This window comes from Halichoerus grypus, chromosome 10 (genome assembly GCF_964656455.1).
Source record: "Halichoerus grypus chromosome 10, mHalGry1.hap1.1, whole genome shotgun sequence".
Taxonomy (NCBI): Eukaryota; Metazoa; Chordata; class Mammalia; order Carnivora; family Phocidae; genus Halichoerus; species Halichoerus grypus.
Window position 1 is genome coordinate 83,140,612 of NC_135721.1, and position 22,839 is coordinate 83,163,450.

At 49.9% G+C, this 22,839-nt stretch overlaps 1 protein-coding gene across 2 annotated transcripts in view; it reads left to right on the forward strand.

Moving 5' to 3' along the window:
• UXS1 (UDP-glucuronate decarboxylase 1) overlaps nucleotides 1-22,406 on the forward strand; it is a 98,364-nt gene extending 75,958 nt beyond the window's left edge. For both annotated transcript variants that reach the window (XM_078056709.1, XM_078056710.1), the window contains exons 10-15: nucleotides 3,768-3,887; nucleotides 11,252-11,295; nucleotides 14,902-14,962; nucleotides 17,605-17,662; nucleotides 19,514-19,617; nucleotides 22,032-22,406. In XM_078056709.1, coding sequence (XP_077912835.1) covers nucleotides 3,768-3,887; nucleotides 11,252-11,295; nucleotides 14,902-14,962; nucleotides 17,605-17,662; nucleotides 19,514-19,617; nucleotides 22,032-22,163 — 519 coding nt within the window. In that variant the 3' untranslated portion in view covers nucleotides 22,164-22,406. The remainder of the gene's footprint in view (nucleotides 1-3,767; nucleotides 3,888-11,251; nucleotides 11,296-14,901; nucleotides 14,963-17,604; nucleotides 17,663-19,513; nucleotides 19,618-22,031) is intronic.
• The last annotated feature ends 433 nt before the right edge of the window (nucleotides 22,407-22,839 follow it).

The following is a 22,839-nucleotide window of genomic DNA, read 5'->3' on the forward strand; positions in this document are numbered from 1 at the left end:
CAAGATTGCTCTGTGTTCTGTAATGGCCTTCATCTTCTCCCCAGGTAGGGAGCAGACCCCATTAGGATGCATTTAGGAGAGGCCATAGGGGAATTACACGGTTCAGTGTTCAGGGTCTCACAGTCCTGTTGCTTTCGTGATGTGTGTGCACTTCTCCCAGGGGCATGAGGAAGATTATGGAAGCACCACAAAGTCAGGCCCATTGTACCTGGGAGCACTTTTTGTTATTTCTCTGACCCCATCCCTGCCTTAGCTACCCCCTTCAGGGCAGGCTGCCTACACCACGGAGTGGGTGGCAGATGGCCAGCTCTTGGTCAGCACCTGCTCCCTCCCTATGCAGGGCTTCTGTGTTCCATCTTCCGGCACCTGCCATAGTGAAGACAGGGACTGTGATCATACTGTGTGGTTCAATGGCTTGAGACAGTACTCGCCAGGGAATGACTGCATTGAAAAGAGCTTTTGAGGGAGAGCCCATTTAATCCCTGCTGGCAACATTTCTCTCCTCTGGAGAGGTTTGGGGAGGGAAGTCTTTGTTCCAAACTTCACTGTATCTCTTGGGTTACTGCTGGTTGATCAGTCAGGCCTGCCTTCCAACTGCTCACCCCTCCTGGGCACTAGAAATAGGCAAGGAGACATTCTGATGGCAGCTCACCCTTCTGGGATTGTATATTATTGTAGCCTGGCCACTGTTTCTGAAGCCCAGTTATCAGAGCAAGCCACGTGCTCTTTAGCTGTGTGTGCTTACATACACTCACTCAAGGGGCGCCCTGAGCATTGTCTTCTCTCAAGTTGCTACTGGTTTTATGTTGCTGTGACTCAAACTTAGAAGAGTCGTCCAGATGCTTGATAAAAACTTCTTGATGCTTGGAGGCATGAGCGAATGACTCCTGATCGTCACCCGGGACAAAACCATGGACACAGTGAAACCCAACCATTCTTAATGACCCGGCAGTTCCTTTCTGAATCACTGTTGCGTGTACGTGTGTGAGTGTGCAGAGACCCTGCATTGTGCCATGGTGGAAATTCAGATGCACCAGCCTGGTAGTCAGCAGGACACTGCCCCTGGCAGATGGAATATTGAATATGAGTTAAGAGGTTGTGCATGTGTTTGCTCATTGGTCCTGCAGAGGAGGGTCTCCCTGAAGAGGCATCACGGCCCATTGGGCACCTTCTGGGTTTTCATTCAGGGAAGCAGGCTTTGGGTCAGATACTGACCCTTTGTTCAGGCCTGAGATGGGGAGTCATTATACTTGCCTCCAGAATGTGGATGTGCACACCCACTGGGCTGCCACTATAAGCATCCGCGTCAGTACCTGCTGGCGGGTCCGCCCTCCCACTTGGAGCCCCTGCAAGATCCCAGGGGATGAGGGCTGATGAACTGTGCATGCCGAACGGGGGTGGCCTTGTGTCCTGATGAAGCAGGACACAAACTCTGGGAGATGCCAGTGCGCGAGAGGAGAGCAGGCCTTAAGTTGAGTGAGCCTTGGGTTTATGTTTATTTCGTTTGAGTTTGAGAGCTGGAGTTTTCAAAAAAGCTCGGTGGCTCTCCCAGCAACTGTACCGGTCCAGGGGCGGTCCTGTAGCACCTGAGTTCACGACTCAGACGGGAAAACCAAAACAAACAAACCCGTGTACGTGCTGGCCAGTTCATGTCCGCAAACACAGCTTCTGTGAGGCCATGTTCTGGAGTGTCGTCCCCGAGGACGGAGAAGTCCGGAGGATGAAAGCATTAGATTTGTTGCATACCTTGCATAGCCTCTGCAACATGCCCAGCAGGCATGTTGGTTTGACTCGTAAATTTGATGAGGTTTTTCCAGTCTGTTTCTAGGATAACACCATATTCATCTACTCCTGATTCTTCATCTTCACAATTAAATGCAAGTGGATACTTTCTGAGTTCTTTTCTGTTGAGATCAACATCTCTGCTTCTTTCTCCTCCTCCCCCCATTTTGGAAATGCTCTCTGGTTAGTTCAGCAGAGAAAGGAGTTGATTTATTCCTGAATTTAGGATTATAGATCATACCTTAATCCTAAGACTCTTGAGTAGCTCATGTGAGCATTATAATGCATTGCTGGGAGGAATTAGCAAAGATATAGCCGTCTGGTTTCTAGAAGTGAGCTGTGTGCTGGATCCATGCTTCCCAACCGTTTCAGATCTCGGTGCACATAAAAACTGCTCGTGTTTGTCTAGTAACTGGGACAGAGCTGAGGCTGCTGTGGGCAGAGGTGGCCAGCCGGGTGGCTCCAACCACAGGGAGGCAACATGGGTCCTTGGGACACGGTACCTCATCACCTCTCACTCATTACACTGGTGGAAAAATCTGTGCTGAATCAGCCCTGTTAGTTGAGGGTTCTTTGGACCCCAGCCTGTACCGGACCTGAAGTGGTAGAATTAGAATAGAAAACTTTCTGGACGAGTAGAGACAACAGTAGCAACCACTGCTTTTCGCTACCAGGCCCGGGCCAAGGGTTATGCAGGGATTGGCTTCCTTTTTGTGAGCCCTGTGTGAGGTGAGTACGCTCCTCTCCCAAGTACAGTAGGGCTGAGCAAGGGTAAGTGGAGCTGGAGGGCTCGTGAGCCCCGGGGCCTCGCCCTGCCATCCTGCCTGCCCTCAGACTCCTGGAAAATGCATGTCTGTAGTCTAATGGGTGAAACAGATTAGACACACAGACGCTGTGGAAGTCCACTAATTCAGGGTGAGATAAAAACATTAATTTTTGATTCAGGAAGAAGCAGCCTGTGAAATTAATAATTGCATGAGATAGTTTCAAGAAGGCTTTGGGGGTTTAAAAAACATACTTTCCTGATTACATATTTGAAATATACTTTCCCTGATACGAAAGTAATGCATATTTATTGTAACAAAAATAGAAAGATCTAAAAAAACACATAGGGGCGCCTGGGTGGCTCAGTTGGTTAAGCGACTGCCTTCAGCTCAGGTCATGATCTCAGGGTCCTGGGATCAAGTCCCGCGTCGGGCTCCCTGCTCGGCGGGGAGTCTGCTTCTCCCTCTGACCCTCCCCCCCTCATGCTCTCTCACTCTCATTCTCTCTCTCAAATAAATAAATAAAATCTTTAAACAAAAAATTAAAAAAAAAATAAAAAAACACGTAGAAGAAAATGAACACCTATAATCCGACCACGTAGAGATAGCTATTCTCGGTGATGTTGGCACCGATTTTTCCAGGTTTTGTAGCTAGTAGCCCATAGGGGGCGCTGCATTGTCTTTAGTTTTTCACTAAAACAAGTCCGTTTTCTGTTGGGACAGATTGGGGGGTGTAGGGTAGTGTGCCGCTTTAAGAATGTGTGTCCCCCCTTTTCCAGGATAAAGCACTTGCTTGTTTTTCTTTGCATCAGCTACCAAACATTCATTGACCTTTAAAATCACTATTGACTGGTAAACCTGCGCGAAATACCATGTGAAGATGATTATAAAAGAGTATGCATGGCATGGCCCTGTTTGGGAAATATTTATTTACTAGGAAAAAAATGTTCTACAAACCTTTTTCTTTACTGTTTGCTGCCTTGCAGGTTCTCTGCCGGGAGGTCGATGGCCTGATGGGGGTGGAATCGGGGATGCATTCGAGTTTGGTATAACTCTGTGCAGTGTTCAGATTTGTTAGTGAATGTATTATGTAGACACTACCAGAAAGCCACTTTCATCTGGGAGCAAAAAGCAGCGCGTTTTCAGACTTGCTTTATGGGCCAGGCATCGGAAACATGAGGTGAAATGAAATGCATCCCACATCCTCTTCTCCTGTTCCAGGAAGGCGTTGAAGTGCGAGTGGCCAGGATCTTCAACACCTTTGGGCCACGCATGCACATGAATGATGGCCGGGTCGTCAGCAACTTCATCCTGCAGGCGCTGCAGGGCGAGCCGCTTACGGTAGGTGCCGGCCTTGGGGGGAGGGGGTGGGGGGGGCAGAAGGAGTTAGCTGTCTGCTAGCAAGTGACAAAGGAGCAGTGCCTCTTGGTTCGGGCAGTTACTTTCCTGAGGTTGCCCCTTTGCCTTGGGTACATCCCACTGCCCTTAGTGACAAGGAGGGAAGGTGCAGGGCTGGAATCTAGAAGAGTGATGAAGCCTTGGTGGCCTTGCCTAGTTCGTGGGCTGCAGCCTGGTCCACGCGGCCCGGGCCTCGGGGTGCGTCTGCCTGCACCAGCCTGCAGGCAAAGACCTTTCTGGATGTTCTCCTGGCCCACGGGCTGTAGCCAGGGCCGTGTGTATCCTCAGTGCCCCTCAGGTTGCTGAGAAGTGAGGTATCTGGGGCAGGTCTTGGCAGTTTTCTTGGTGATGCCCAGAAGCATGCCCTCTGCTTGTCAGGCTCAACCTGGGAGCCTTCTGGAGCCCACCTTCTGGACCTCAGTGGTCTGGGGTCAGTGGTTTGAGTGTATGGTACAGGTGAGCACCCTCAGATACCCACCCTGCATTAGGGTGGGTGGCTCGTTCCACACACGTCCCCACCGCCCCCATCCCATCCTCAGGGAGGAGTGGTCCTCTCCTGCTCTACAAAGGGTTTGCTGATTCAGTTCTGTTGGTTTTCTTTGGTTTAGCTGAATTCTTGGTGTTCTCTTCCTCTCCTCTTCTGCTCCTCTGTCCTCTTGCTTTTCTCATTCCTCCTCCTCCTGTCTGCCTCAGCATCCTCCTCCTGTCTGCCTCAGCATCCTCTTCCAGGCCTCTGCATCCTCTCAGGCTTAGTGTTTGGTGGGCATCCAAACACTTGTTTTCGTCTTGTTACTCTGAAAACTGCAGGAGGGTTTGCTTATCAGCTGAGTGGGTTCCAAAGGGAGAGTTACAGCTCTGTGTCCGTACATATCCGTCTGTCTGTCTGTCTCTCAGTAGAGTAAGGTTACTGTTTTCTGTTCAGTGATGCTCACACCCATTAATTCACTTCACTCAGTGCTCACAACAGATGTGTGGGGCCCAGGTTCTGTTATTAGCCCATGGTCCAGATGGCGAGACCGAAGCACGGAGGTTAGAGGAATTGCCCAAGCTTACGTGGCCGGACGGTGGCCGCCGGTGTCTGAGCCAGAGCCTCTGCTCTTGATCACTGTTCTCCATGGTGTTCGTTTCTTCTTGGATGGGTTAGCTACACGGCTGCCAATTCAGAACAAAAAGCTTAGCCTGCTACAAAATGGTATGCTCCCCCCGCCCCCAGCCCAGGGCAAGACACGTGTTACCGGTGACTTTTGCTGAACACGTTGCAGGCGAGAGGTGACTCCAAGCCAGTGCCCCGCCCCTGCTCCTCCCTCCCCCTACCAGCTGCCAGCTCTGTGCCTCAGGGCCTGCAGACAGCCATGCCGTGGTCACCCTGGGTGCTGTCCTTCTCACACTGCATACTGCTACAGTGATACGGCCTGGTGGCCTTGCCCTAAGATCCAGAATCCGGCCCCGTCCCCCTCTTCTCCCGCTTCCCCTGGCCTCACTGCCGTGCGCCCCCAGTTTATTGCCCCGGCCTCCTAGCCACTCATTCTCCCGGTCGGGGTCTCTCCACCCAGCAGCCAGGGGAGCCTCTGAAGAAAAGTAGCAGCTCCGGGGGGCTTTCATCTGCTGAGAGCATGATTCACAGGCCCCCCTGTGCACCTCAGCTTCGGCCCTGCTGCTCTGCAAGCTCAGCCCCTTGCTCCCACCTGTCCCAGGAGCACGCTCCTTCCAGGCCTCTCCCTGTTCAGTCATCCTCTCAGCAGGGGAGCGCTGAACCATTCTACATGTAATGACACCCAGCCGCCGCTCTGCGCCTCCTAACCGTGCTTTCTGTGGTTTTCATTGCACTTCTCAGCAACTGAAGTATTCTTTTTCCAGCCCCCAGCCCCCTCTCGAGTGTAAGCGCTTTGAAATCAGGACCTGGTTTCATTCATGGCTGTATCCCCAGCTGCCAGAAGGGTGCCTGGCGACCAGGCGGCATGTGATAAATGCTGGTCAAGCTAAGGATTGGGTTTATAGTGGCCGCTTGCCTTTGTGATGAGCACAAGTGCTCTGTGGCTTGTTCTGGAAGTCGTGATTGTAGTGTTCCTGCAAGATGAAGCTGCCTCTCATCCATGCTCCCCTCTGCCTGCTATTTGGGTCCCAAGGGTTCCTTCATGGGGACCCCTCAGCCCAGCTGCTTGGTGGGGAACTCCTCACCCTCAGGGACACTCCTGGAGCTGTTTTAGCCACTGCCCTCATGAAGTCTCCTCCCACCCCTGATCAGAGCTGCTTCGTTTGCGGAGCGAACTGTTAAAAGCCTTCTGAGAAAGGGCTTCTTGACCGATTGCCTCCTGGGCAACAGCCAGGGCCCCAGCATCAGGTGGGCCCGCCCAAGAAAGCTCCCACTGTGGGCAGCCGGAGAGAACACATGTGGTATCACCTCAGTGCCAGGGACCGAGGAGCAGGGCGGCAGCTAGTCCCAGACACGCTGCGTTTTGTCTTTTCTAGACACCCCTGGTGGCAGGAGTCCTCAAGGAGGCCTTTCAGAAGTGTGTGGTCCCTCTTGTCACACAGAATTCTGTCCCCTCAGTGTTTTGATGAAGCCGCTCTTCATCCTTTGCTGTCTCTTTGAGATGGCGTTGCTTTTGTCAGATGGCTTTGTGGAGAAGTTCTGGATGAGGGGGTCCTGCGTCATGACTCTCAGTCCAGCCCAGCTTCGGGAACACTTGGTTTATCAGGGAAGGAGAGTAAGGAGGCCCATCCATCCTTTCCCGCTCTGTTTCCAACATGTTCTTTCCAAGACTAAAGGCCTCTTTCGTGGCCCCTCAGTATCTCGCCTTCCCTTTTCCAAGCTGGGTTACTGTTCTCACTTGCCTTTCCTGAAGCCCTCTGTCATCTTACCTCGGGGCAAATTTCATCCTTTGGGCCTGTCGCCACATCTTGAGTCACAGAGGTCTGTCAGGGTAACTCGGGGAGGATTGTGCTGAGTTCTGCGAGTCACACACACAAGCTGTATTCTAGCTTGAGCTCACAAAGCTCAGAAAATACTGTGTTCCAGTTTGGAAAGTTTACAAAGTAGATGGCACAGTTCAGGTAGAGCTAGCTCATTAAGTCTATCTTGAAGAGACTTGAGTTCATATTTCAGGCAAAGCTCTTGAGCGTGCTCACATGTGCATTAGGGTTTAATTCTGTTTTCTCACCTCACTGTGATTCATTCCAGTTTGCAGGTGAGAGAACAACTTGATTGAGGTGAATTTTTCCAGATGTGGCAGATTTGGGGTTTGAGTCACGGTCTATATCTTTTAAAAAAGGCTTGCTGTTTTTTTCTAGAGGGAAATTTTGGAGAAACCATACTTCTTAGACCAGAATCTACATTTTATTTACCCTTTGTATCTATAGTGTGGTATCGGAAGTGATCCCTAACTTTGGGCCTTCGTTCATGGAGGCACATGGGACACAGCAGTGGGGTTGGGGTTGGGGTTGGTATAGTGCTCCTCATGCCTCACCTCCTCCCCCCACGTTCCTTATGCTCCCGGGCGAGTTCCCTGTGGTGCTCTCTGTGCTCCCCTCTAGTGCTCCCCTGCAGTGTTCTCCATACTCCCCCATAGTGCTCCCCATGCCCCCCATGTTCTTTGTGCCCCCCTGCAGTGCTCTTTATGCTGCTTCCTATGCTCCCCTATAGTGCTCCCCATGCCCCTCAAAGTGCCCCTCGTGCCCCCCAAAGTGCTCCTCGTGCCCCCCATGTTTGTTCTCTCCCAAGGTGCTCCTCTGCAGTGCTTCCCTGTGGTGTTCTGTCTCCCCCCTCCCCCTGCTGCAGTGCTCCCTGGTAGTACTCCTTGTGCTCTTGGCTGCCCGCCTGCCCACTGGTTTACCTCTCCCTTTTGGTGGTTCCTGAATCACTATGCCGCTTTGACCTGCACACAGCCCTGGTTATCCAGACTGAACAGGGACCTGAATCTCCTTGCACCTCTGTCATTCTGGGAAGTGAAGGCAGAGCTGCTAAAAGCCTGGCTTGTCTTCTCATGGAGGAAGACAAGGCGGCCATGGGAGCCGGGCAGGGTGTTCACTGTCAGCACCAGGCCCTTTGTTACTCATGCTGTAGCATCTGTTGCTTATCTACTTTTGGGCAGGTCTGTGAGTGAGATCCGGTCTGTGCCCTGGTGTGCCTTCTCGTCAGGCAGAGGGCTGTGCAGGGCTTCCAGCTGTTCCTGAAGTCAGGGTGGGCATATTTGCTGGGGGAGGTGGGATCGCATCTTCTCTCTCACACGTGCACTCTTTTTTACTTAACTTATTCACGTAGCACGCTTGCATAGTGAAAATAATACACACAGGAGTTAAAAATTATTGTGTTGTAAATACTGCAGATGTATGTAGGGGGGCTGATTTAAACCAAAATAGAGATGAACAATAGGACACACTACAGAAACTTAAATCCAACAGGACTTTATAAGGATGCCAGGGAGGAAGGGTCCAGGGGCACCGCTGACATTGCATTTTAACTACCTGCACACGCTGGGGCATGTCTTCAAGGTCAATTATCGACAGGACCCAGGAGAGTTGTGCATGGGGGTCCCCAAGATCCACGCATTCCTGCCACAGCCCGGGGAGAGGGGCCCTTCCGTTGGCTCCTTCTGTAACATGGGCTTTTTCCCAGAGGCCCATTCGCCGCCCATGTGGACATCAGGTGGGACCTCAGTGGCAGGATATCTGCTGAGGGGCTTTCGTCACTGGACCTGAAGGGATCAGGCTGAGCTCCCCCCTGCAGCTCAGCTCTAGGCCCCTGGAGCCTTATGGTGATGGAGTCAGGTTAGGGAGGGGTGCCTGAAGACACCCTGGCCTTCTGGGCATCACTGCCCCCTCTAGGAGGGCACTCTGAACAAGGCAGCAGTGTGAAACTCTGTAGACGCAGCTTATTTCAATCTTTAGCTTTTTGGGGCTTCCCAGTACGAGGCTCTAATAAACCTTTCGGTTTATGCCATTTTGTGACATTCAAGCCACTGAGTGTCGCCATCATGATTCTCTTGTTCCTTTTGCTGAGAAGGCGTTTGGGGTGGTTCTTCAGAATCCTAACCTTGGCGGCCCATTCACCTCCCCCTGGCTGTGGGCTCAGCCAGCACACAGCGCCAAGTCACGTTCCTTCTCTCACATCCAGTGGGATGGAAAACTGCGCCTGCGTGTTTTTCTGTGGGTCAGCTCTGGTACATCACAGCTCAGAGGGCTGATGGGAGTGAAGACCAAGCCTTCACGGGCGTGTTGAAGGCTGTCGCTGTTCACGCATGGTGGGCTCTCTGTGGATGTTGCCGGCATGCAGCAGCAAATCCCCTGATCAGGGGCGGTGGGAAGGGGCAAAGAAAGGAGACAGAGGAGGGTCTGGACTTTGACTAAGCACACCCAGGAACCAGGAACTAGCTCTGTGCCCACGGCCCTGTGTGTCAAGGATGCTGCAGCTCAGACTGATGGGGGTTGCCCAAATTGGATACCTTCTAAAGAGATGGGAGGGTGGCTCGCTGCCAGCTTGCTGTGGGCCATAGGTGACAGCTGGAGCCACGGGAGGTGCTGAAATTACTGACGTGGTGGGGTAAGAAGATTCCTGGACTTAGAGTCAGGGTAGATCGTACCCTCCTGGATGCCAGTCACTGCAGTGCTCGGGGCTCTCGTGACCTCCACTGTGATGCGGTGGTACAGAAATAAGACCGGGGTCCCACCTGCAGGGCTCCTCAGGTGCAGGTGGACTTCCAGGATGACAGGCCGGCAATGTGTAGTGGATGGACACCCCCCCATCCTACGTCCTACTTATTGGGCCCATGGCTTCCTTCCTGACTTGCCCAGATGTATCAGAAGGGTCAGCAAGACCGGGGAATTGGGCTCAGGCAGAATTGCCAAGGAAGGGTGAGTCTGCTTCTCAGAGGCCCATTCATCTTTCTTCAACGTTCCTTTACTGAGTTTGGTGGTTGCACTTGGGTCTTGTAGACAGAAAGCTCTGTAAATCACTTCCCCAGCCTCTTCTCACTGGGAGGGCCTCCGCCTAAGTAGGTAAATCCGATGCCCCTTTGACATTGGTATATCCGAATGCTTATTAAGATAACAAAAGCAGCCTTCTAACCCTGCTTTTAAAAAGAGAAAAAGGCAGCGGGTGCCTGTGAAGCATGCTTTTCTTCCCTTTCCTGTTCCTTCTGATTTGCTTCTCAAACCTGGTGGCCTGCGCCCTGGGGAGCCCTGTTGGAAAGCAAGGCCAGTGGGGCTGGTCTGGGCTGTGGAGCTGTTGGCCTCTGGCTCCTCTTTGGCATCAGGTGGCCAGTGACGGAGGCACGAGTGTTGTTCTCTTCCGGGCTTGGAAGGCAGGCTGTTCTAGAAGGCAGTCCCTCCTCCCAGCTGCCGCCTTTCTACCACTGCAAGCAAGAAGGCAAGCAAAAACCCCCTGGCTCCTTCTCTGTGACTGTAGGGTGAGGGAGGGCCTCAAAGAGGCTCTGCCTCAGTCTCTTTGTTCTAACCACGTGGTAGACACTGCAGACCCCACAGGGTTATTGTTCAGTACGCGTTCAGGGAGCACTGGTGGTATGTGGGGTGCAGTGGGGCGCAGGTGAGTCAGACACTGTACCTGTCCCCAGGAGCTCACTGCGGGAAGCTGGTATGAGTGGCAGAGTCTAGAGGAATAGGGGAGAATGGCTGAGCTTGAAGGGCAGAGCTGTTCGTTCTGGCTGGCGGAATGAGCCAGAGAAGTGTCACAAGGAGGGAACATTCAGACAAGAGGGTCTGTGGAGAAAAGGAACCGAGTACAGGCCTGGACATGTGGCAACAGACACAAATGGAGCGTGAGGGCCCCTTCTTTCCTCCCTCCCTCCCTCCCTTCCTTCCACCGCCACCTCCGTCTCCTGTCTGTGGTTTCCTGGGTCTTTCTCGAACTTGGCTGCATGTTAGACTCACCCAGGGCTGTAAAAGTACCAAGCTGCCCGCCGCTTCCTCCCCAGAGATTCTGGGCTGGTTTGACTGGGCGCGCAGCTGTCAGGGTGCAGGACCCGGGTTCTAGGTACTGCTTCCTGCTATGTGTGCGGCCGCCACCCTGCTGCGCTTGGAGACCCCAGAACCTAATGTAATCCCCGACGCATCACCAGACCGTAACAGAAGCCGACTCCTTCCACAACTGACTTGGAAGGACAGACTTGATACATGGACGCATGCGCTTTCCCACTGTCGGGGCCCAACTTGGAGGTGCCGAGTGGGTTGTAGCATCACTGCCCCTTCAGCGTCAGTTCGGAGGTCCGTCTGTGGCCCTGGAGTTTTAAGGAAACCCGTTTTCCCGTTACAGTGTGGTTTTCTCAGAGGCCTAACTGTCGCTTTTCTCCTAGGTGTACGGGTCCGGGTCGCAGACGAGGGCGTTCCAGTACGTCAGGTAAGGCAGCTGGGCCCGCTGCGCCCAAGTCCGCCTTAGCGCCGCTTCCAGCAGAGGTGGTGCAGACCCAAGCAGCCTGCGTCTGTTCAATATGTTCATTATTTTCACATCTCTAACGTGGCTCGGTTAAAAGTCCATTTTAATTTTCAGATGGGAAAGCCGTTGGGGTTCTCTGTTTAAAAGGTAAAATTTTCGGGGCGCCTGGCTGGCTCAGTTGGTGGAGCATGTGACTCTTAATCTCAGGGTTGTAAGTTCGAGGCCCTTGTTGGGTTTAGAGATTACTTAAAATCGTAAAAAAAAATAAATAAATAAAATTTTACACGTAAGTCTGAGGCATTTATGACTCATGTGCTAATCTTTTACTGCCACCTAGTGTTTCGTAGGGAAACTTGCCCAGTTCCTGAGGGCGACTTGATTTCAGATCACACCAGTTGGAGAGCTGGCCTTAATCATCCAACAACCCTGCAGGAGCTGAAACACACCCGTCTTAAATGTGGGTTTCTGGGGCGGGTGAGATTGTCCTCATTAAGGGAAAGATGAGGTAGACCATCCTCCTGTCAGATTTTATGTGGGACTCTAAATGCGGGTAAAAATACATGTGAGAACCTTGTCGAATAGTCTCAGTGGTAATTATTATCGTTTTCTTGTTAATCCTCCTAAAGTCTCGTATTCTTGTTGGTCAATTCAGTTGGTGACATTTTAAAATGCAGTTTGGGTTCTGGGAGAAGAGTTTACTCTATAATCAGTTGCATAGAACAAAATATTTGCCCACATGACACGGTTACTATGAATTCTGTAGAAGTTTCTGATATCCCAAATCATTGTAAAATCCAGTTCTGTATTTTGGTACCATATATTTTTACTGTGCAATGTAAGTACCCGGGAATGCCTGTCAGGCAGGGTGACGGCCACACGCACAGCAGGAAAAAGTGTCCCGAGGGCATCCCGGGGTGCTGTAACGGTGAAGTGGTGGCAGCGGGGGTGCAGGTCTGGGCCACCTCGGCCAGAGCAACCACGTAGACTTTTGTCTGATTATGTGAGAATCCTAGGGAGAAGCCTCTTTGAGAAAAATAACTGCTAGGGAAAAAAATTAATAAAAATAAAAACAGCCACTGTAGATTTTTTTCTCAAACATATCTGTCAGTTTTCACAGTTAGTCTAAAAGAAAGCTATGAATAAACATACATCACAGTCAGTGTTTTTTTTCTCCCCAGCCATGAGTGTCTTGCCAAGCAGGACACAAAGCCTGGGAGTAAAATACAGCTGGCACATTTTGGTGCCCGAATATCCTAAGAAGAGATTTAACCAGGAAATAGCAGGATCCCTCTAGGACTGTTTTCATTTCAAAGCACTTACCCCAGGAACCTTGTGCTCAGAGAAAATGCATCAAGCCAGATTCTGTATCCGGGCCATCTTAATTGGACTTTGTGTATTGAGTACTATCTTTTCATAATAACACACCTTCCATCCCACCCACCTTCGCCCACCTCACCCCGCTCCCCTGTGCACATCGTGAGGGCGTCGTGCGGTCGTCCGTGACGTGGCATTACCTGGAACCACCTCACCGGTGGCCTCCAAACTTCTTCAGCTGTGACAGCTCGCAAAGTGCCAGGGAGACTGCAGTAAAAGGCAAAGCAGTTAGAACTCACTGTTTTTAACTGTGCTCATTTACTTCAAAGGCAGCACATACAAAATTCATTTAAAAGGGCCTCAGACTTTTTCTGCCAGTAATTAAAAGATGTTAGGAATTCAGCAATGCACATGCCGCACACCATCCCAGCTCAGGAGTGAATGTGCCCGCAGTGCGTGGCCTGCCCTGATGTGTTTCCATGACATACCAAACTCAGACAGCTTTCCTGACTTCCCAGTTTTATTATTTAAGACTCAGCTGAGATAGATAAGTTAGTTTTGCTAGTTTTAATAAGCTGTTTTTTTTCTTTTTTTAGAAACAATTAATTTTGTAGTTAAGAATGCACAATGTCTGAATCTATGGTTACCTTACTAAGTTAACTGTTTCCAGAATCCACGATTGCCCTGAAGTGGCATTTCCCGGTTTCTGAGGTCCGGGTGACCATACCATACACATTCACATCTTGGCATGACTGTGTCTGATGTTTTCCTGGTCAGGTTATGGCCTCATCCCCACAACAAAGGCATGCTGTCTTTTTTTTAAAAAAGTCACTTTGTCAAAATGACACTTTTGAAGAGCTTCAGGTTAAATGGGTGTGATCTATGCAATTTTGACCTTAAAAGTTGCCAGCTGATTACATAAAAGATGCGTGCCCCCACCACGAGGATGATTGCATGAGTCCGTTGTCTTCCAGCTTCACGTGGACCCCCCCGCATTTCAGTATTAAAATGGATTGTGGATGCTGGTGAATGGCAGCTTTTAACGTCTTCTGACGACTATGCAGAGACCTACGCCGTGAGAGATGTGTTGTGATGTAATAGAATAGTAATTACTGCCATCGTGATGAAGTGACTTTTTGCCAGTTTCTAGAAAAGTCATCTAAAGTCAGCAGTTCCTTGTATTTGTGCTTGACCTGTGAGAATGGAACGGACTATTTAGGCATGTTCACTTAAAATACCCAATCATCAGAAACAAAAATTCAGAAAATAGTTTAACTGTTTGCCAAATACCCCGCCCCCCCCACCTTTTTTTGGACGGAAAGGAAAGCAAAAACAGGTTTTGTTTTGAAGTTGACCATAGTAACCTGCTCCTTGCTGGTAATGATGGAGGAGGAGGAAGGGAAGGCTTCAACGCAGACTGCATTTGGATCACCAGAACAGAACTTTAAAAGTCTTCTGAGAAGTACAGCTGATGAAAGTAGACGTAGAGAACGTGCTCGTGTGTAGCAGTGAGGTGTCATTTTTACGAAGTAACTTTTTTTTAACAGAGCCACACTTTAAAGCCTCTGAAAATAAGAACCAAACCTTGGTAAGCGAAAGTTTGCTTACTTCTCTTCACCTTCATGGCCCAGTCGGTCACGATCCATCTGAAACATCCAGGTCCCCGACCGTTCATGCGAGGAGCCTCGGGGGGCGGCGAGGGGTGGGGGGGATTTGAAGGTGGGGGGGTAGGGAGCAGTGGTCTGGTTTATTTCAACACTGTGTTGTTTGGCTTTATCTGTGATTTGCCAGTATGAGAATTACATACTGGAGTGCATTCATTTCAGTGGGTCTTACTGTTTTTGTTTTTTTTTTTCAAATCGTTGCTTTTTCATATGGACCAGCTACGTGGGCTCACATTTAAACATGGACTTTTCATCAGAAACTGTATTAACACCATCTTTTGGGGGCGTATGTCTGTTTTATTTTTATTTTCCAATCGTTAAAGGGTTTCAGAAGTAGACGAAAGTAGAGAACTTAAGCCCATCCGTCGCTTCCATTCCCGTTTAGCCATCTCTACCCCACGTGCTGAGAGCGAATTCCAGACGTCATATCATCATCCATGAATACTTTAGCATTCTCAACACCGCTTATTTGCAGGATTTTGTTTTGACATCGGCTTTCCATTTGGGGTTTGATTTTCTTCTGGGAGGTGGCGTGGGTCTGCCCGGCACGTGCATGCTGCGGCGCCTGACCTGGCTTTCTGTTCTTTTCCAGCGATCTGGTGAACGGCCTCGTGGCTCTCATGAACAGCAACGTCAGCAGCCCGGTCAACCTGGTGAGTGCTTCCGCTCCTTCCACACCCCCTGGGACAGGTCAGAGTTGCGTGCTTTTGTGAGACCATAAAGAGCCCAGCAACCTTTGCTTTATTTGCCGGCAGCACACGTAGGGCATGCGTGTGTTTGCTTGCTGAATAGTAGAGGGGAAAAACACAGAATAAGAGTGTGCAAAGGAGTAAAACGTCTGCAAGGCATGGGTGAGTGGTGTGACAAACACTCACCCGCCTCTGTCATCCTGAAGGGCCTGGGTCTGGAAATTTGTGAAAGCCTTTGGTGACAGTAGATGGACAGTTTTTTGTGTGCATTCCTTTCTCCATTGTTTGGCATAATCTAATCTCTGGAAGACTTCATTAAGTGAGCTTTAGATCACGGAGGTTAAGAATGTGTCCCAGGTTCTGATCATGTATAGTTCAGCTGGCTGCTCTGGGGGCACCTTTGTTGCTTCTTCCTTCATTGCTTCCTGTGGTCCCAGAGTCTCCCTCTTGGAGGGATCATAAGGTTCTTGCGCTCTGTGTTTTTAAGCAGTTTTACTGCTTGGTGAACATACATCTCTTCAAAGCACTTCATTCTGTCTCTGGCCAGTTCTAATCGGCAGGAAGCATTTCCTTAGATTTAGAACTACAATCACGTTCTCTGTGAGCTACCCACTGGCCTTACTTCTCAGCGTGGAGGCCATTCAAGCTAATCCAATGCCTCCCGCACTCGGGGTAACTTTCCAAAGATTGGGAGGGCAGGGTCATACCCTCTGAGTCTCCTCCTCCCCAGCTGTCAGCCAGAGTTCATGTTCATGTCTGGAGTCTTCCTACCTTCTCACTCACCGTCCTCTGAAGAGCTTCATTCCATCTTGTTTAAAATGTGAAGTGTCCAGTGCAGACTGCCCATCATTCAAATGCTCTGCTTCTGCCAACGGCCCCTGACATTAGCGTATCGGGAGCCATGGCCTCACCTTGACAAGCCTTGGATCGGCTTCAGGTGCTTCTCCCAAACCACCTCTCCTGCTTCCTACAAGGTTTTAAGGTTCATAGGTGTGGCCATGCCTGCTGATTCTTCACAACCACTTCACTCAAAAACCTTTCTTTGTACTTTTCTTTGTAACCAGCAATCTTTCGCAAGATCGCAACCAAACGAATCTGTCGCATTCATTTTTCACTGAGTTGGGAGGGAGTTCTTACCAAATAGGAAAGGTGGAGACCTCATTCCCTTGTCAGACTGTTGACCGATTCATGGGTCAGCATGCACCAGCCAGGGCTGCCTTCATGCACTTTTCAAAGAACATGAAATTAGAATGAGACGTGTCGTGGAGCCTGTTTCTTCCGAGCGTTTACCACCGGATGCTGTCAAGGCCGGGTCACCTTTACCCTGGGTGTTGCTCCAGGCCCTTTAAAATGGTGATGTTGTCAGTGATGTCCCCCAGTCCCCAAGTAACCACAGTCTTTTCTTTAGATGCTAGGTACCTTCTTTCTTTCTGAGGGGGCCTTGACCCAGGGCCCTTTGGGAACTCCCATCCCTGGGAGAAACCCGTCTTCCCCAAAGTCTGAAGAGTGTCTGCAAGTAGCCCTGACAAAGACGGGGCCCTTCCCTCCCGAGTTCCTGTCACTCCACTTTGCTAGTCAGTCCTGTCTTGGCGCTCATATGTAGGACTTGGTCCCTTCCAGCTTCAGGCCAGATCAGGAAGTTGGGGGTACAGCGTATATAGGACACCTAATTGTCACACTTGATGGTGGCCTCTTACGATGGGGAGGGGGTGGCAAGTAAGAGCAGCAGGATCGGGAAGGGAAGAGGGGCAGTGGCCGCCGTCCTGTGTGATGGAAGGAAGAAAAGGAGAAAGTGGTTTTCTTTGATGCCCCCTAAGGGCAAGCTCACTCTATAAACCACATTGAGGCTTTCCCTCTGGCTACCCAGAGCCCTCATCTGCGAGTGCATTTTGGTTCCTTTACAGCTCCCATGTGCAAGTAAGCAAGTCTGTTACTGCTTAAGTTGTTGACACAGTGCACCCTGAGGGAAGTGTATTGTCTTAGGAGAGCTCGTTTTGCAGACCCAAACTTTTATGCCAAGTGACAATGCAGTTATGGTAACGTTAGATACAGAAATCGTCCTGTCTCTTGGCCAGGTACCGTGTGTCCATATTAGATGCTCTTGACGTAGCCGAGGGGCATTCTTTTTTTTTTGTTTTTTTTTTTGTTTTTTTTTTTTTAAAGATTTTTTATTTATTTATTTGAGAGAGAGAGAATGAGAGACAGAGAGCACGAGAGGGAAGAGGGTCAGAGGGAGAAGCAGACCCCCTGCCGAGCAGGGAGCCCGATGTGGGACTCGATCCCGGGACTCCAGGATCACGACCTGAGCTGAAGGCAGTCGCTTAACCAACTGAGCCACCCAGGCGCCCAGCCGAGGGGCATTCTTGTCAACAGACAGTTAGTCTAGAGGACAAAAGCAGGACCAGACACAGTTTAGCACTTCACTAGGCGGATCAGTCATCATCCAGATCAGGGAAGAACCCGAGGAAACATGAAGAGCCAGGAGCCTCATGACTTTCCAAGATGCCAGAGTCAGCCCGTGGATACTTGGAAGACATGCATGTGGTTTGGGTGGTGGTCTCTGCTGTTGTGATTATACTTATAACCAGCAACCATTTCTTCCTTAGGGGAACCCGGAAGAACACACAATCCTAGAATTTGCTCAGTTAATTAAAAACCTTGTTGGTAAGTAAGATGAACACGTCACTGAGTGAAATTGGCTGCACTCACCCTATCAGTTAATAACACCCTGATTAGAAAATGTGTAATTAATTCAAGCTAATTGAATTGGATAAAAAGCAGAACTTTTCAGGAACACTTAATTGTCTTCTGAGTCTTTAATTAAGTAATGGAAAGATAAAGATGAAGGAGCGTGGGAAGGGAGGTTGGTTGTGTTCACAGTTGTATCAGCAGGTTGGGGTGGAGTGGGAGGAGTAGATTTGTTCCCAGTGCTTGAGATGGGATAGTGGTAGATCACTCTGCACAAGTAACAAGTGTTGGATTTCCAAACACGGACAGTGATGAGAATGAGATTTCCAAGAGCCAAGAGGGAGCAGTACCAGCTTGTGTGTTTCTGATGGAATCTGCTGGCGAGTTTCAAGTTCTTGGCAGTTCCGGCCGACCTAGCCACGACATGTTGGCGGCAGTGTAGACACTGGGAGTAACCCCAATCAGGGACGTGCTCTGGAAGTTGTAAGAAGCTTGTGTGTTTTCAGACAGCACTTGTGTTGCAGATGCACAGTGGGTGAGCCCTTTGTCACATCAGCAGGCTTACTAGAGCTCTGGGAAGTCTGACTTTTGGAGGGGGGATGATCTGTTTTCCATGGTTGATCAAGCAATTTGAGTCAGGACACAACCAGATTGGAGTGTGGCTGGCTAGACTGGGGTAAGCCTGATGTAGGACGTGCTCAAGTGCTTGTCTAGACCCCATACTTAGCTGGGTTGATTCCTGGGGGCTGTCCTTCCTGAGTTGGAGCTGTCATCTACCAGCATGTTCTTATCAGCTCTGGACACTCGGACAGGAGGGGGGGCTGGCCATCCTTGGTCATAAATTGCAGGATCTCATGGCCCCAGCAGCCTCCCCGAGATGTACTTCCCCAGCTTTCCCACTCTGGGTCTGCCTGTCTCTACCCAGGTAAGGAAGGGATGTGCTCAGATAGCAGTTTGTCCAGGATCTAGGCCATCCCAAACCTCTACCTCGAGAGGGGCCCAGGGGCCAGCATCTTCAGCGTCACCCAGATGCTTGTTAGAAATGCAGAATAACACACTCCAGCCATGTCTTCTGGATCAGAATCTGCATTTTGACAAGATCCTTGGGCATTATAATCACTAGGGTTCTGTGAAAGGCTCAGTAGCACACAACCCCAAACTGCAGAGGCTTACAACAGCAACCATTGTATTGGTTTGTGATTCTGTGCCCGGGGCTGGCCTCCGCTGGGCGTTTCTTCTGCAGGTCTTTGCCGATGGTCCCTCGCGTGGCTTCATTCTGCTGGCCAGCACGGTAGCTGGACATCTTATGTGTTGGCTCAGGGCTCACACCTGCAGGTGCATAAATAGTTAGGTCTTCCGTAAGGCGTCAGCCCGGAACTGGCCCTCAGTCATTCCTCCTGCACTCTACTTGGTTAAACAAGTTGGAAGACAGCCCACTTCCAGGCCAGGGGCTCCTGCAGTGTGTGAATGCCTCACATGTGGCTCAGTGAGGCCATCGGATCACAGATGACACCTCGTTTGCCACTTTTACTTACTTTGGAGTCTGGCTCTGTGGGCATGCCTGCCGTGTTAGCTGACAGTGGGTGGTCTGCCCGGGAGCGGGCAGCTAGGGAGCCCTGCCCTTTCTCTCGGGAGTGACTGCCTCCCACCCAGTTCTCATGGGGCCAGAGGTACAGTCCCCCGTGTGACTCAGTGACTCCGTGGGAAATGCATTCCGTCATCTGCACCCTTACTCACTGCATGGAGGGATTTCACTTTGAGGCATACAGTAAAAGTCCCACCTGGAGTGGTTTGTGATTCTCTTACCTTTCTTTTTTCTTAATTCAGGTAGTGGAAGTGAGATTCAGTTTCTCTCCGAAGCCCAGGATGACCCACAGAAAAGAAAACCAGACATCAGAAAAGCAAAGATGATGCTGGCGTGGGAGCCTGTGGTGAGTGCGTGGCCCACGCTGCCCTGTCGACAAAGGCCCGTGGCGGGTCCTTGTGGGCACTGGCGTGCTTGGGCGGACAGGACGGAGGGTTTTCTCCAGGCTGGCATATGGCTTCTCCTTTCCTGTGTCTCACTCAGTGACAGGGAAATGGGAGCCCACTGTGGAGTCTGCTTTTGTAAACTTGCACATGCACATGGCTTACTCTGTGAAAGAAGGATCCAGGGCAATGGCCGCATGCGCTCTGGGCCTGGGTCGCCCTGGCTGACCTGCCTGTCTCCACTCGGCCCAGGATGTCCTTGGACATGCAGGGTTGGGCAAGGTTGCTGCGTCAACCGGGACAAGCAGGTCACCCCAGTTCCCAGGAAGGTGGAACACCAGGTTGGGAGTATGAGAGACCGAAGTCCAGGGAGCGGTAACCCTCCATGCCTTTCTGTTGCTCCTAGACTAAGTTAGACTCCATGTGGCCTGTGGGAAACTGTGCAGGTAGATTAGTGTGTGTCCTGCAGGTAGATGTGGGAGATACCCAGGGAAGAATAAGTAACTCAAGAGGCAGCTTTAGAATTTAGGTTTAAATACCATCTTAATAGGGAAAGAAGAGGGGCACATAGGCCTCTTAGAGGACAGTAAATGATTTTTAAGAACGGTGAATGGGGGCGCCTGGGTGGCTCAGTGGGTTAAGCGACTGCCTCAGCTCAGGTCATGATCCTGGAGTCCCAGGATCGAGTCCCACATCGGCCTTCCTGCTCAGTGGGGAGTCTGCTTCTCCCTCTGACCCTCCCCTCTCTCATGCTCTCTCTCTCTCATTCTCTCTCTCTCTCAAATAAATAAATAAAATCTTAAAAAAAAAAGAACTGTGAATGGGCCCTTAGAAGAACAGATGGGAGATAAGAGAGCCAGTGACAGTTTCCCTGGTGTCCAGGTGTAGTACCCTCTCCTGCGGTGAGAGCCAGTGCTCCCTGGTTGATGACACCTCTGGGAGGGAACTCAGGACAGCTGGATTTCTGGTGGAGGGCCTGTCTGGTCGGAGGAGTTCAGAGAGAGCCTCGCCCTGCACTTGTTCAAGAGCCTGCAGCCCAGCACGGTCCATATACCTATCAAAGTGGCAGATCTGGGGGTGATGTGGTCCTGAGCTCCCACAGTCATGTTTTGGGGCGGTCTCTTCTGCTGCCCTCCAGAGAGCTGAGTAGAATCCTACAGTGTTGGATCTTAAAGGGACTTGAGAGTTCCAGTCCGATCTTATTTTATCCTGGAATCTACAGGTCTGAGTGATCTGAAGGCCACAGGGATTTGTTGAGTGCACTAAAAATATGCTCATGCCCAGACAAAATTTAATACATAAGAATTCCCGCCACACAAAGCAGCAAGTGCAGATCTTTGTTTTTAGAAGGCATTTGCCATCAGTCCTTTTGTAAGTAGAGCCCCTTTATTTTAAACAAAATATTTTTTAAAAAGCTAAATGTACACTTGCTGTGTAGTAACTATTGCTTTTATATTATGTGAGGTATGTAGGTATTTTTATTTTTCTGGAGTTTAGATGTATAACACATTTAGAAGATGAGACATCTACCACTGGTTTCTCTTACTACTAGTTTCAGCTCATTAGTAGTTTCTGAGGGATCTTGTCCAACGAAGCGTTTAGTCATATACCCATCTTGATTTTTCCATATGTGTCTTGTTGACAGTGCTGTTGAGGTACAATTCGCATATAGCAAACTGCCTATATTTAAAATGTCCAACTTGATAAATTTTGATGTATTTCTATACCAGTGAAACCATCACCACAGTCAAGGTAACAGGCATACCCTTCTCCCCCAACAGTTTCCGGTGCCCCTTGGCAGCACTCCCCTCCTGACTTCTCCCCTTGTTCTCATGGGCAGCTGGTTGGATTTCCTGTTGGCTGCAGGGAGGGGCTCTAAATTAAGATTGCTTCCGCGGTGTCGTCATGGGTTCTTCTCAGACTCAGCCTCTTAGGTCACTGGGAGCGAATGTCCCGTGGGAGAGTGAGGTGGGTGGGTCACGCACAGGTGTTTCCCAGGGCACCCTCCCTCCATCATACACTTCCGAAAGAAAGGCACATGCACACGGGCATTATTTTCAGGTGCTCTTTGTGGTTGATTCAAACTGAGATAGACCCCAAACCAGCAAGAGGTGGTTCAGGTCTTTGGGGATTAGAGCGCATCTTATGTCCATCTGGGGTGTAATTTGTTAAATTGCCCAGTGCGTTCTGAAAGCAGCTTTGGAAGGACCTTGTCCTGGCGAGCCCCATGATGCCGTGTGACCCACCCGCGGTGCTGTGAGTGCCCCTGCGGAGGGCAGGCCGCTCGTCAGCACTTCCTGCCCGCGAAGCCCCGGGGAGGTCTACAGTTTCTTTCAACAGTGACCTTGTCTCCCCTTCTCACCTTCTCTTTAAACAGGTCCCGCTGGAAGAAGGTTTGAACAAAGCCATCCACTATTTCCGTAAAGAACTCGAGTACCAGGCAAATAATCAATACATCCCCAAACCAAAGCCCGCAAGAATAAAAAAAGGACGGACACGCCATAACTGAAAACCTCACTTCTCGGGACGGGAGACTCCCTGTTTCACACTTGATGGGATGTATTTTTTTTTTCTTTTTTCTTTTTTTTTTTTAAAGAAAGACTTAAAACAGGTGTCATGAAGAACAAACTGGAATTTCATTCTGAAGCTTGCTTTGAGAAATGGATGTGCCTAAAAACTCCCCTCAGAAAACTGCAAATTTTGCCTTGCACTTTTTAAAATCTGTCTTTTTATGTAAAATAGCGTAGATGCATCTTTGCGTATTTTCACGTTTTTTATCTTGCTATGAGAGCATATGTCGTGACTGTCGTTGACAGTTTTATTTACTGGTTTCTTTGTGAAGCTGAAAAGGAACATTAAATGGGGTGAAAAATGCCAATTTTATTTATAAAAGTGGGTACTTATAAATGAGACATTATACTATGCATAAAGGACAAAAAAAAACAAATTTGGCAGTATTGTCAGGTGGGTGACACACCGGCTTTTATTCTTCAGGCAGATAAAAGAATTCTGTTGGAGAGCTTTATGTTTCTTTTAATTCAGAATTTTTCCAAGGTCTAGTTTTTAGTTGCAAACTTGACTTTGAAATACTTCTGTTGGTTATCACGATCAAGGATATTTGAAATCACTACTGTGTTGTGCTGCGTATTTGGGGTGGGGGTGGGAGGGGACAAAGTTAACGTATT